Source organism: Otolemur garnettii, unplaced genomic scaffold (assembly GCF_000181295.1).
Source record: "Otolemur garnettii isolate 467f Iridium unplaced genomic scaffold, OtoGar3 scaffold00143, whole genome shotgun sequence".
NCBI lineage: Eukaryota > Metazoa > Chordata > Mammalia > Primates > Galagidae > Otolemur > Otolemur garnettii.
Genome location: NW_003852538.1, coordinates 1,624,944 through 1,640,504, shown reverse-complemented (window position 1 = coordinate 1,640,504; position 15,561 = coordinate 1,624,944). Strand labels below are relative to the sequence as shown.

At 42.1% G+C, this 15,561-nt stretch overlaps 1 protein-coding gene across 2 annotated transcripts in view; it reads right to left on the bottom strand.

The window, feature by feature from the left end:
- Positions 1–15,561, bottom strand: part of LGR5 (leucine rich repeat containing G protein-coupled receptor 5) — a 152,421-nt gene that overhangs the window by 76,344 nt on the left and 60,516 nt on the right. For both annotated transcript variants that reach the window (XM_003798939.3, XM_023518638.1), the window contains exon 2: positions 5,514–5,585. In XM_003798939.3, coding sequence (XP_003798987.1) covers positions 5,514–5,585 — 72 coding nt within the window. The remainder of the gene's footprint in view (positions 1–5,513; positions 5,586–15,561) is intronic.

The window sequence follows — 15,561 nt, the reverse complement described above, 5'->3', positions numbered from 1 at the left end:
AAAAAAAAAAAAAAAAAAAGAGGAGACAGATGTTTACTTCTAAACATCCATATCAGCTATAAGGACAGTCATTTGGAAGAGAACCAAAGCAATTGCCATGAAATAACACTGGAGTTTTAAAGAGGCAGCACTTGTAATCAATCGCCAGATCTGTGAAGGCAGGAGCCTGATCACTGTGAGGCCAAGGACGAGGAGATTATCTGGAGCAGGAAGGTGTTTTCCTTTTACAAACACGACTCAGTCTGTGAATTGTAGTTTACCAAAGTTCTTCCATCATTATTTCATTTGATCTTCAGAAAACTAATCTCCAAAGACAGGCAGGACTAAGTGCTCACTATTTTCAGTAACGTGTGAGGAGCAGAAGTAACAAGCATAGACTCTGCTTTCAGGAAGTTTGTGTTATCTCTCATTACAACTTTCATCTGTAATAATAGATATCTACTGTTTACATGGACATTCTTCAAGGCCAACCACAATATGAGCAAACAGTTCCAGGTAACAATAGTAACTTGAAAACAGACCTCCTTAGAGCTTCTCATGTTTCTTTTCTAAATCAAGTATTTGATTCCAACAGCACTAGAATCTGGGAAGATTTAAAAATGCTACTCGGAAATAAAGGCCTTTAACTTGGAGTGTTTAAAATGGTAACAATTCCTTTCTCCTCTGGTTTAATCAGACTACCAGTGTGAGTTTAATATAACCTGCAGACGCCAGCAGCAGGCACATACAAGTCGCCTCAGTGGCCATCTGCCATGAATGCCTGACATCTGGACCACACTCTGATGTGCCAGATAGAGGATCATTTTTTATTTTGAGACAGTCTCACTCTGTCACACTGGGCAGACTGCTGTGGTGTCACAGCTCACAGCGACCTCAGACTCCTGGGTTTGAGCGATCCTCTTGCCGCATCCTCCTGAACAGCTGAGACACCCGCCACAGTGCCCGGCGAGGTTTTCTGTCTTTAGTAGAGACGGGGTCTTGCTCTTGCTCAGGCTGCTCTCCAATCCTGAGCTCTAGTGATCCACCTGCCTTGGCCTCCCGGATGCTGGGATTACAGGTGTGACCTGCGCCCTGTCAGGGTCTTTTATTTCTCCCCAAGCATAACACGAAGTCCTTAGAGGTGAACAAACAGGGCTGGGATAGGTGCTGGTGGAGAGAAACTCAGTGGCTCTCCGGTGGTTAGAATCTGGTAAAGAACCATCACCATCATCGCCTCTGTCCACTAACGCTCAGGAAACAGCTTTTCCTCCCCCAGTCCCAGATCCCTGGGATTCCTGCCAAGTCAAGCTTCTGAAACAGGAAAGGAGGTTGGAATCTTTCTGAAGGTGTCTTCATTTCACTAATGTAACTCAATATGTAAATTACAGTTGACCGAAGTTCTTTCATCCTCATTTCATTGGCTCTTCAGAAGCGCCTTGGTAGACAGGCAGGGTGGCTCTCTCCATTTTCCTGTGAGGCCCGGCGAGGTTAACTAGGTTATCAGCTAGTAAGTGGCAGAACCAGGATGGGATTCCTGAGCTTCTGGATCAAGATACTGAGTGTTTGTACAAAGCACAGTCTGCCTGCGTTTAGACCTGTTTTTTGCTTATTTTTCTGCACAGGAAAAAGAAGGAAAAGACTTTCCTTTTCTTTGTGCTTGCCCACTGCCACCAGCGGGATGACTGGCCTGTGCATGTCTGGTCACCATGATGGGTCATTAAAAAAAGAAACAAAATAAACAAGACCTGAATGTTCCAAAACTTGCAGCACAGGTGGTAGGTGCTCCAGATCGAGCGGGAGAGGGGAAGAATGTTTTTCTGCGGGGGCTTTAGTTCTTCTTACCTCCTTGCTCCAGGCAGCCAGCCAGTCACTCTCTGCAGAGGAACATGTTTGCAAACATTGCCAGTGACTCTCTCTAGGCCTTTATTGATTCTTACAGGATTTCGAACTATGGCACTTTCGGTAAAGTCCAGCAACGGGCGAGGAATAAGCCACAGTTATCTTCCCTGTTTATCATATAGATAAATGAATTAAATGAGGGTAAATAATATATTGGGTAATCAGAGCTAAGGGGAAGCACAGAAGGTTTTTTCTTCAGACAGAGTTTCAAAGCCTGAGTTTTGTCATAGAGGCTTTATCACACTGTTGTGAGTATCTGTAGCAGTTTCCTATTTAATTTACGAGGTGATAAGGCACCGAGATGAGCTGAATAAGCTGAATGAAAGACTTTCCAATTCAAACAGTGTCCTCATCCTCACACACACGCAGACAGATATCCAGACATCTACATCTAGCTGTGCACATGGTCATTTGTTAGTTCAAGAAAAATATTACACAAAACATGGTACTTAAGCATATATATTTACATGTAAAAATATTTTAGTTGCTTTTCTACCTGTTGAAAAATGCTGGACTGGCAAAATGTGCACTTGAGAATTCTGACGTTAACTTGTCTAACATGATGGCAGTGGACTGAGAACTGCATCTTCGACTTCTCCCTCCTGGGTAGGCAGCTCTTTCTGGCTTTCTGATTCTCTCATTTCCTCCCTCAGACACATACAGGGACACACACACACAGGTGATCACTACACAACTCAGGTCACAACACTGGGAAGTGTTCACCTGTCAAAGCACCGTGAGACTGCTGTGCTGTGCACTCCTGGGGAAAGGCCAAGTGCAGATATCTCTGCACAGTTCCTCAACCCCCTCCCCCACCCCGCCACGTTCTAAGCCCAGCTTTGACAGTCATTTTGAATCTTAGTTTTGACTTAAGTTTGAATCTTAGCCCTGATACTTACCAACTCCATTATCTTGGGTAAGTTCCTTATTTTCTCTATACTTTAGATTTCTTATCTGTTAGTTGGGAGCAATAATAATACCTACATTTATGGGGCTATTACGAGAATTCAGTGGGATGGTGTGTGAAGCACTTTGAACAGTGACTGGGACAAAGTGAGCTATTCACTGCTACACATTATACACAGTACTTATTATTTTCTAAGCTCTTACACTCTAAAAGAGAATACAGATGCAAGCGTAGCTAAATATCATAGAGTGACCAGTAGCATAATAAGGATATAATCAAAATGCTCTGCTAAAGGGATATTTTAAAGAACAAAAATAAAACCCACAAATCTCCTAAACTTAGCCTTGGGAAAAAAGGAATAAACCAACCAGAGTTGCCTTTTGCCACTTAATGAATAATGATATCCTCAAAACATCAGTTGGATGCAACACAGAATTCTATATGAGAAAGTGGTCTCGATTTTCAATTCAGTAAGTCAGCTAGCTCTGCAGAGGGGATTCCAGAACAGAATGAGAAAATGAAAGGAATTATCTTTAAAGGTTCTTGCAATTTCTGAGATTCTGTGATTCTATGATCAAGATACTTGATGAAATTTCCAGATAGATAAGAATAAGGCAATTCAGAAAATTAGCATTTTCAAATGGTTGTTCCCCATATTCCCCGTTTCATAATTTTTGCCAATTATTATTTGAAAAACTGACCATGGAACAGAATTAACAGTCATCTCATGAAGAAAGAAGAGTTATTTTGAATGAGTTGGGTCACTGAGGGAAGAATTCTATAGACCAAAGTCCCTGGGGAAATGAATTATTTATTGATCCAGTTTGTGGTCTAAAGTTGAGGTGTACGGGGAGAGCAAGGGAGCACTGTCCCCTGGGATATCACAAGGAAATTAAAGAGAAAAGGATGCAGGTGCACACTGTGGGAGGACTCGTGTGAACAGGCTAACTTCTCTATTTTAATTATAGGAGGGGAGGGAGAATGAGAAAGATGTAATTTTAAGAATTCCTAATGTTTGAAAATTACTTAATCTTTAGAAATGTTGACCAACTTACTCTGTTACTTTGTCCCAAGGTACTTAACATGTACTACTGATGAAAAGCTCTTCTCACAGGATTTCTTTCTCATTAGGTCAGTTATGAAGAATGCATTGATTATTTATTACCTATCAGCCACGACTAAGATGCACATGGTCCAGCCCTTTGGAAGGTTAAGGCCCAACAATGGAAAAACTCAGAGAGAAAAGAGAACAGGGAAAAAGAAGAGCCTGTAACCTGGAGTGAAAATCCGTTCCCTGAGTGATAAAAATGTGGGGTGCAATCTAGGACATAAACTCCCCCACAATGCCCCTTGAAAACAATTTGGTCATAATCTAATGATCTCACTAGTAAAACAATATCATACCTTAATTCCTTCAAAATATAGACAAAACTCCAGAGGGGAAAAATATGAGAATATTGTCCTTTTTTTTTTAAATTGAGACAGAGTCTCACTTTGTTGCCCTCGGTAGAGTGCCATCATAGATCACAGCAACCTCCAACTCTTGGGCTTAGACGATTCTCTTGCCTCAGCCTCCCTAGTTGCTGGGACTACAGGCGCCCACCACAACGCCCTGCTATTTTTTTGTTTGTTTGTTTTTTGTTTAGCAGGCCTGGGCTGGGTTCTAACCCACCAGACCTGGAGCATGTGGCTGGTGCCCTAACCACTGAGCTACTGGCAAGAATATTCTCCTTTTGGAAAACTTTTCAATGCAGCGTGATCTGGTTCTGACAGAATATTCCTTCTGCCTCCCATGGTGGATGGTGTGGTGCATCCACAATTTAAATCACTCCCCAAATTGGAGCCTGACTTTAGGATTCGTAAAGGAAGTATTTCCAACAGAGGTCACTGGCTAAACAATTCCTTTAATCAACAGTAGGAGGATTTCCTCCACTAATAGTGTGAGAGTTCCTCCCAGGGCCATGATGGAGCATCAGAGCCTAAGTCCCCATCACTCAAGAGGGTAAGAGGATCAAACGGAGTTTTAAATGCACATTTTTGGTTTATACAGTTCTTTTTCATCTTCTGGAAAGTGATTACTAGACTTAATCAAAATTCCTCTGTGTATCATTAACTAATTTTAGCTTCCTCCTTTTTAATTTTAATTAATTAATTTATTTTTACAGTGGGTTTGGAAGAGGCCAGTCTAAGTCCTCTGAAGATCTCATGTTTTTCTGTTGAAGGCTTAAGGGAAGCTAAATAGACAAGTCGGGAAACAGTAATTAGAAGTGACCAGGCCGGCAGTTTCGGCGCAGTGCAATGTGAACTCAATGCTCCCTGCGAGAAGGGGAACCAACCAGCAGTTTGGGTTTTGATTACAGCTTCACTTCGCTATTTTAATAAACATGAACCAGTACTCAAACTTTTAATATCCTGCTGCTTAACTATTTCCAAAGAGCTATCCAGCTTTTTTAAATGGGCTTTGTTTTAAAATTTTAATTTGTTTGGCTCAGTCTCACCTTAGAAAGTTGTAGCCTTATGGTAAACTCTTTTATAAGTTGATTTCCAGAATCATAAGCAACCTGCCCCTCCCAACCACCCCAACTAAGTGTTTCCTCATGTGCCAAAATTGTTAGTGCTGACAGGTTTTCCGCCTCGTTTTATCTGGTTCCCACAGTTAAGTACGAGAGACAAGCTAGAGAACATGCCCAGTGCTGCCTGGATGCGTCCAGACTCCCGGGATACTTACAGCTCCTCGAGGAAGCGGAGACTGGGCAGCGGGTTCGGGGGCAGATGGCTGATGTTGTTCATGCTGAGGTCTCTGGGGGAGAAACAGAGAGCATGTGAGGAGCGCACGGAGCCAGCACCAGGAAATCCCGCTGTTCAGCCTGCACATCTCCAAGCCACACAGTAAAATGAACTCACTCCTTTGCTTGAGGAGTGAATCGCGATTTTGCTTCTTAAATACATCCCTTTTCTCCCATTCATGCCCCGCCCTCCAATACCATCAGCTCTGTATCAGATCAGGGACCCTAAGGAGAAGCTTACATGGAATTCAGAATGATTTGGACCATTCGTGGGCATGGCTGTAATTCTTCATGTTTAAAATTATGGGAGCAGGATAGCCAAGGAAGCAGACATAACTCAACTCTAGACATAATTCAACGTTGCGTCTTGGTTTAAATTATGTGACAAAGAGAAACGTCTTCCCCATGCAACTCTAGAAGTCCTGCTTCTCTGGGACTTTAGGCACCTTGTAAAAACAAATGTTTTGATTCAAAGAAACTTACCAAAAAAAAAAAAAAAAACCAAAACAAACAAGACAAAAGCGATTCCCTCCTCCTAACATGTTCCTTTCGCAGGTTCTCAGATTGCATTAAGTAAGTGAAATGCACCGTGCGCTGAGGTGTAAGGTGACACGCAGGGGCCACTTCCTGCTGGGTCACACAGTAGTTCCTGGCACAGGAAACAACAAGCCACTTTGGGCAGAACTCCATCAATTTTTGTTTTAAGTGAAACTCCATGTAATTAGATTTTATTCTGTTTTTATTTTTCTATTTCTTTACTGTCTCTCACACAACCCCAGAGCGTCACTGGTGTATGCCATCTGTGTCCTAAGGGCCAAAAAGGGCTAAGGGCTGGACAGAGTCTGACCAAGGCCAACTTAGTCCATGCATGTGAGCTGAAGGCTGAATTAGGAAATGACTAAGATTCAGAACCAACGAACGCCATGATATTCTCACACCAGGCCTCTATTCTTAAATTTATCTTGAGAGAAGCTAAGGAGATTCTTTCTGATCTCAGTGATTCCTCCTATTAAAGTGGGCACACCCATTCACCCAACTGGCTCATTTCAGCTTGGTTCCCTTATCAAATATTAACTTTAAATCAATACTGCTAAGAATTGAGGGATGATTCTCTGCCTTTAAAAGATCACAAGCGTAGGCTGGGTGTGGTGGCTCATGCCTGTAATCCCAGAACTCTGAGAGGATAAGGTAGGAGGATCCCTTGAGCTCAAAAGTTTTAGACCAGCCTGAGCAAGAGCAAAACCCTGTCTCTACTTAAAAAAAAAAAAAAAAAAGAAAAGAAAACTTGCTGGGCATTGTGGCGGGCGCCCATAAGTCTCAGCTATTCAGGAGGCTGAGGCCAGGGAATTGTCCAAGAGTTTGAGGTTGCTGTGAGTTATGATGCCATAGAACTCTACCCAAGGTGACAGAGTAAGACTCTGTCTCAAAAAAATAAATAACCAATAAAAAAGGTCAGAAGCATGTGTAAGGACAATAACATTTCTGTTTATTGTTTCAGAGTATGGCAACTGCCCCCAAACTGTTTATTTAATTTTATTTTTATTTAATTTCATTTATTTATTTTTTAGGGATCTGTGGCATCACAGCTTACAGCAACCTCAAACTCTTGGGCTCAAGTGATCCTTTGCCTCAGTCCCTTGAGTAGCTGGGACTACAAGAACCCACCACAATGTCTGGTAGTTTTTCTATTTTTGGTAGAGAAAGGTTCTCACTCTATCTCAGGTTGGTCTTGAACTCCTGAGCTCAATTGATCCACCTACCTCGGCCTCCCAGAGTGCTGGGATTGCAGGTATGAGCCATCATAGCCAGCCTGCTGTTAATTTTAATATCTGTTAGTGAATAATAATGAAGCCATGTAAATTCTGTACTCTTAAGTGAAAACTAAACAATGCCAATAATGTAAAGTAAAAAATTTTGTATTATCCATATTAAAAAGAATCTGGACTTTTCTGGAATTGTCCAGATAAGAGAGCCAAACAATTTCAACAATTTCAATTTTTCATGCAAATATTTCTGTTCCATTTGTGGTCATTTATTTTTCATTGACATCACACTTATTTCCTAAAAGGATCAAAGTGGTTTGTTTCGGGGGCATGTTTATTAGTAATTTACATTGAACTAGTCTCAAGACAGCTAGTGTGGAGGACACTGATTTTCTCTCCTACATTTTTCTGCATGATGTGCAAAGTAGTTTGGAACAAATGTTGATCCTGTCTATCCACAGAAAGCTCTAAATAGAACAGGGGCATCTGCATATTAGGGAGATTTATAAGCTGTCTACATCCTATTTCAGGTCCTGGAAGTGAAGCTTAGGTGAGGTTCACTCTCTGTACCCACTGGGACACTTTTTACAGAGGAGGAGCCTTGGACAGCAGAAAGGGCAGGGCAAACCTGGTAACAGTGTCCCAGGGTATCTGGACTTTCCTTTTCACTAGCTGCATGATCTGGGGAAAACTAACCTCCTTGTGCAGCCTTCTTTGTATTTAAACAAAGGAATCTCTATGTTAATAATTTGAAACCCTATGATTAGTTGTTACCAATCAGAGGGGAGTGACGATTCTCTTCTTAAAAAGGAAAGTACCTACCTTTCCCATCGGAAATTAACAACCTTTGTGTGTTGCCTGATGTATCACATCGTGGCTTCTCTCAGAAGATGGGCTGGTATGACTAAACCAAACCTCACCACCTGTTTTCTACTACACGTACAGGCTTTTTCTTTTAAAGAGCTACGAGCAGTTTATAAGCATATAGCAGAAAATAACTTTTAATAACAACAATCTGAGCTCAAATGAAATGGGCCTTTAAAATAAAATTCAAAGCAGGCAAGGTAAAAATAATTTTTGCATTCAGCTTTTCCCGTAGGGTGCACATCTGCATTGATATTAACGTGTAATCATAGTCCTCGAGTTCTCAGCGTGCCTCAAACTATCCACGGTGAGAGACCAATTTTAAAAAAATTTCTAATTTGCTATGGACTTATGCTTTTATAAAATATAATAAAATATGATTATTAGAAATGTGAAAAAATACAAAGGCATGCAAAGTACAAGCCTCTTTAATTATGGGATTCAACAGAGATTGTTAAATTACTATGAAAGTCTCTATATCATTACCAGAAAATTCTTATCTATGTGGATCAATAAAATACAACTATGGCCTGAGATGGGTCCTCAAAGCCACCTGAAACGGGCAATGCTTTTCTGGCTTTCATATCAAGAAAGGCAAGGCTTTTGGCTTGCTCCACCTTGAGTTAAAAATAACAGAGAGATTGGGTGTTAGAGCAGACTGGCACTGCCAGGCGAGGCTCTCACCACAGATGAGGAAGTGAGCCTTGCCTAGGGGACACGGCAGCAGGCAGCGGGCAAGCCCAGCCCTGGGACCCTGGTCTCCACAGATGAGGAAGTAAGCCTTGCCTAGGGGACCCTGCAGCACGCAGTGGGCAAGCCCAGCCCTGGGACCCTGGTCTCTACCTGCTCGGGTGTCATCCACTATTTTTCTTTTCAAACAACCTTTCTACTGTTTACAAAATATCCTCATTCTGATGATTAAATTACTTTTATTTTTATTTTATTCTTTATTCAAAGTAATATGAGGATACAATATTTAGGTTACTTTGTTCTCATTTCCAGGACAAAGTTCCATTTGTAGAAGAGCCCCTCACCTAGGTCTTACTCTGCCACCCAGTCATAGCTCACAGCAACCTCAAACTCTTGGCTCAAGGGATCTTGCCTCAGCTACAGAGCAGCTGGGACTGCAGGTGCCTGCCACAATACTCAGCTAGTTTTTCAATTTTTCAAAGAGACAGAGTCTTGCTCTTGCTCAGGCTGGTGTAAATTCCTGAGCTCAGGTAATCCACCTGCCTCAGCCTCCCAGAGTGCTAGGATTACAGGTGTGAGCCACCATGCCTGGCCAGGTTACATTATTTTTAAATGTTTCTTTCTTTCTTTCTTTTTTTATATAGTACTTAATGTTTTAATAAAAACTTTCAGATTGATATGGGGGTATAATTGTTTAGGTTACATTGATTTCATTTCTAAGGTAAAGTTAAAATTTTAGTTGGGCCCTTCACCCAGGGGATGTGCTGAACACCCTCACATTATGCAGGGTAGGTGAGATCAACCAGTTGTCCTCTCCTCTAGTCGCTAGACTAGTGTTTTTCTTTAGTGTAGGCTTGTTTATATATTGGTTTCATATTAGCATTGAATACTTTGGGTACTTTCCCCCCATTCTTATGATACTTTAGTAAGAAGAATGTGTTTCAACTTCATCCAGGTAAACACAAAAGATGTAAAGTCTCCCTCTTTTCTTAGTACTCCATGGTATACATTTGCCATCGTTTGTTAATCCATTCATGGGTTGATGGGCACTTGGGTTGATTCTAGGTCTTGGCAATTATGAATTCAGCTGCAGTAAACATCCTGGTGCAAAGGTCCTTGTGGTAACATCATTTTTTTTTTCTAGATTCCTAGTGATGGGACTGCAAGATGGAAGGTCTGCTTTTAGCTCTTTGAGGATTCTTAGCATTTGGACTTTTTGACGCCTGACACGTATATAACGGTAGCAACAAACGGACGGTCTGAAAATAATTCCCAGCCTGTGCATTATATGTTTTTGAAGTTATTTTAAAATGTCTCCAACTTTTTAAAGTACATATTGCCCAGGATTTAGTTACCTAAAACCAGTAAAACCATATAATGGATTTCTTGAATTTTTTAATCTTTTGCCAACATGTAAGAATTTTGAAGAATTGGTCACTATGTAGAGAGTTTTCATAAGAAATGGGGAATTCAGTGTGACAAAATGGTCAAGTAGGGTTAACTGTTCTGCCCTGTCTGACTTAGGAATTTGTCTGTGCTGGACTAATGATCATGTCTAGAAATCTAGAACAGGGCTTGCAAAGTTCAGTGAGAAGAGTTGGCTATATGTTGGAATCACCCAGGCAGCTTTAAAAAAGGTTCATGCCTGGGTCTCATCCCCAGGGTTTTTTAGTTAATTGATCCATTGTGGGCAGTGGAATTTTAAAAAGCTTCTTAAATGATTCAAGTGTTCAGCTAAGACTGAAAACCACTGCATGAGAGTAACCAAATTTCTAGGTGAGTTCTCTGAATGCTATGGCTCCCTCAAAATTTAGGAGGATTGAGATGATTGAAGGTCCTTTTTCTGTCGAGTGCCTATGGGTCCCATCCCAGCACCCATTTTCCCTTGAAAATGTTTTTGTTCCTTGCAGCTCTATTTTTTTCATCTGAGAAATGCTAAGTGAGCCTTCATTGTGGTCAGGTTTGAGTCTAGGAGCCCAGTGGAGAATGAAACGAAGCCATCTCCAGCTTCTGCCTTTCCCACCGTCCCTTTGTCCATTAGCACCCAGTGTTATTTCTACTACAGAGCTTGCTGCCGGACCTAGCCCTGCCTCTTTTTTCTTAGCTGCCTTTGGTCATATTTTTGTCATGCTGAAAACTGTTCTGCTCCCGGGGTTCACTGTGCGTCCTCATTCTGGGTCATCTTCCGCACCACAGCAGAGGAGCTGTCCTGAGAAGTCCACTTGCTCCTCACAGCGCCACTGCTCACCAATGAGAATTGTGCCCTCGAGGATAAGTTGGAAAAGGGTCCCTCTCTTGAGGCGCTGAAGAATTACAGTAAAGATCCTCTTCCTCCTGTACAAGCAGCCGCAGAGCAGGGTGCACGGCTTGGCAAACAGAGCGGGGCCCAGAGTTTCACCTCCATGGAGCAGCTCAGTGCAGGCACAACCTGCCCCACTGCAGCCGTGGACGCGCTCCCCTGCCTGAGAGTGTCTGCTGGCTCCGGCCTGTGACAGCAGACACTGCCCAAACACCTCCGGCTCTTCACAATCTGGCTGAATGTACCTTTCCCTCTCAACCTCCCCTCCGTGCAGTGTGTCGTCTATTACACGGAAATTCTTGCTGCTCCCCTTTGCTCCATCTTTACATGTGTGATTCTTTTTCCTTGGAATGAATTATCCTCCTCATTTCCAAATTGCCACCCCCCATGTCTGTCTCTCGAGGCCATTCAAGTTTAACAGACGCCTGTGTTTCTCACACAGCCTCCTATCCTTCTGTCTCAGTTGTTCTCTATTCCAACCTCCAAGTCCTTTGATATGCCCAGAATCAAAGCCTCGTCTCAGCCTCATAAGCTGGCTTAGGTCACATGTTGATCACCTGGATCACCACCTCGCCAGCACCCTCCACTCCCCAGAGCCCGTCTTCTGTTTCACCCGCCTGGCAAAACCCCAGCTCTGGAAAAACACCATCAGTCTTTTTTTTTTTTTTTTTCTCCTGTTACTATCCCAGGGTACTGGGTGCTACTGGAGAAGAAAAACTCACAGAAGTGCAGAATAGTGGCTATAACGTCAGGATGCTTGTGGGTTCTCAACACTGCTGCACAATCCTGTTATCTGTTATTTCTCAACTTGCTCCGCAGGAACTGCTGCCAACCTGTACCACTCGCTTCAGCAGCCACCACACTCAGGGGACACCTTCCCTCTTACCTCACAGAAATAGCAGGATTCTCTGCACTGCCAAAGAAGGAGTTGGCCAAAGTCCGTTGTCCCTTATTCCCTGCTTCCCACACCCACAGTTCGCTCCACGCTCAGCTCCCTCTACCCTCCATCCCCTCTACCTATTCTCCCCAAATTCATATTTTAAAGCCTCTAATCCCCAAAGTGGTGGAATTTGGAGGTGGAGCCTTGGGAAGTAATGAGCTCATAAACGTAGAGCCCTCATGATGGGTCAGTGCCTGGAGAAGAGACTGGACAGGTCCCTGCTGTCCGTCAAGTGGGGATCCCAGGGAAAGACTGAAGTGGCTGGCCGTCAGCAGACTCTGGATCTGCTGGAACCTTGCCCTTGGCCTCTAGAACTGTGAGACACAAAGTTTTGTTGTTTAAGCTACTCAGACTATGCTAGTTTTTTTATTGCTGCCTTAACAAATGGCTACACTGCTTCTAAGAGCTAGAGGTGTATGATTCTTCTGGAAAGAAACACTCTGGGGAGCAAACCCTCTTGTGTTGTGCCCACCTTCCAGAATGATTTTTTTTTTTTTTTTTTTTGCTTGTAATTAAGTTTCCCTCTTCAGCTGATCCTATTTGCTTTCTGTCCTGGGGATTCCTCAGAGATTCCCATCCACTGACAGGTCCTCTCTTACATCCAGGCCCAAGCGCCACTCTCCTCACTTCTTCCACTTCTTCTCCCCTTCTTCTCTTCTTTTCCTTTTCTCCTCTTCCTTTTGCTAAAGTATTGTTCTTGTCATTTCTATGGCTTTGCTGTGGAGGGATGACTGAAATCCCTGTGTAGTCCAGCATTGTGAAATTCAGCCATAGTGTCTGTGAGAGTTGGTAACTGAATCAAAGAACAGGAGGTCCTGCCTTCCAGTGTTACTATCTAGAACAGCTAAGAAAACAAAAAAAAGTTTTTTTTTCTTTAATCTTTGCCAAGTTGAAGACAATATTCTCTTCTTTAGCAGCACACTACAATTTTTGTTTCTTCTAAGCACAATCATTTAAAATTTGTCTTGGAAGATCCAGTGGCATTTAGCTCTCTGCCTGGTACCTTTGTTAACAGTGAATCTAGGCTGGAGCCATTGATCACTTTTCAAATATGCTTCTAGAGATAAACACTCTTGTGACCCTCAAAAGGAATAGGTTCAGGATTGAGTAGCATTTCATAATTGTATGAGTGATGTCATTTCAAGGTACTTTTCTTGTGTTAACTCCAAAACAATGTATCCTTTAAGAATTATTTTTATTGAGGTATAACATACGCAGGAAAATGCATCAATCCTGTGTTCAGCTCAGTGAATTTTCACAGTGTGAACACACCTCATAAACCAGAATGCACCCTTTCACTCACTACTGCCCACCAAAATTAACCAGTCCCCTGACTTCAAACACTCTATATTAGTTTTGCTTGTTTCTTTATAGAAATGAAATCATACAGTGTATATTTTTTGTGTGTGTACATGTCCAGCTTCTCTGGTCATTGTATTTGGTAGATTTATCCGTGTGTTGCACACAGTAATAGATAGATTAAAACCAATGCAATTTGGCATTTAATTTTATTATTACACCACAATTTATTTATCCACTCAGCTGCTGATGAACTTTTAGGTTATTTCCAGTTTGTGGCTATTATCAATAGTACTGCAATAAATATGCTTTTTTTTTTTTTGAGACAGAGCCTCAAGCTATTCCCCTGTTTAGAGCGCTGTGGCATCACAGCTCATAGCAACCTCCAACTCCTGGGCTTAAGCAAATCTTCTGTCTCTGCCTCCCAAGTAGCTGGGACCACAGGTACCTGCCACAACACCTGGCTATTTTTTGGTTGCAGCCATGATTGTTGTTTGGTGGGCCTGGGCTGGATTTGAACCTGCCACCTTAGGTGTATGTGGCTGGCACCTTAGCCCCTTGAGCCACAGGTGCCAAGCCTGCAATAAATATTCTTAAACATGTCTTTTGTTGAAAATACATATGCATCTATTTCTGATGGGTACATATCTAGGAGTGGAATTGCTGCATCTTGGTGTATGAGTATGTTCAGCTTCAATAGCTACTGACACATAGTGTTCTAAAGGGGGTTGTATCAATTTGTACTCCCACCAGTAGTCTAGAGGAATTTCAATTATTTCACAGCAACAGTTTCCATTTGTTATCTCCAAAATTGGTATTATTTTTCTATTCTATCTTAGTTTCTTTGCATGTATACAGAGATATCTCATTGTGGATGCAATTTGCGTTTCCTTTATGTTTAATCAAGCTGAGCATCCTTTCATATGATTTTTGACCATCAAAAGAATACCCTTTTATGCAAAGTGCCAGCAGAATATTTTATCTTACATGGTGACTTTCAGATTAGAAGTAAAATGTACTTGTTGTAACAAGTGAAACTATACATCAATGTGTAAAGAAAAGGCTAATAATCTCTTCTAATATTACTCCCCCTGGGTTTCAAAGGTATTCTTTTGAAAGAGTTAATACTGTAATAATTAAGAGTATGTATTTTGGAAATATTCTGACTTAATTTGAGTCCTGGTTTTGATATTTCTGAGCTAAATAACCTTGATCAAGTTATTTAAAATGTCTGTGTCTCAGCTCCCTCATCCCTGTCACCTGTGAAATGGATATAATAATAGTATGTACTTCATAAAATTGTTGTGATGATTGTCAAAGTAAATTAAAAATGAAAACCAGGCCAGGAAAGTTCTTGAGCAAACAATACAAGTTAGGCCTTTAAAATAGCCTTAAGTTAGCTTAAATTTCAACTATATGTGACATCTGACTTGGGATATATTACAATATAAACGAAACTTAACCTGGGGGTATTTTTGGCAAATGCTTATGTTAGATAAAATTAAAACTTGTAGGAGGCACCTGTGAGAAATACTTTGGCAATAAGGGATTGGGGAAGGGATTTAACATCATTACTCTTGTTAGTGAGACTCACGAGAGCACGAAAATCTGTACCGCATTGCTTAGCAGTCTCCGCACCTGCCGCGTCGGTGGCCGCGGGATTGCTGGGGGAGAAGTCAGCTGGGGCTCCTCCTTTGGCTCCGCTTCTTGCTCTGAGGACGCCTGATCACCTGATCTCCCCCACCCCCACTAAGACTGCTGCTGAGACTGCTGCTGAGATGCTCGCTCCTGCTAATACTGACTGTGACTTGGAAGGTCACCAGCACCTGAGACCTAAATGAGAACCCCGAATAAGCTGGCGAAGCGGCTGCGTCTAGACAGTTGACGGGGCCGGGCCAGAAACATAGCTTTCTGGCCGACAAAACCTTAACCCACCCAATCATAAGCAACCAACTGAGATATAATTATGTGACTAAGGACTTTCTAACAAGATAGCCAAGAAAAGATACGTCTGCAACTGTAGACCAATCAGGGCTCTGTCACTGGGACACATGAAACTATACACCAATCAGGGCTCCTTATTTTGCTTGTGCATTTCCTCACTGGAGGCTGCCTGCTGACTGTGTCACTGGGAA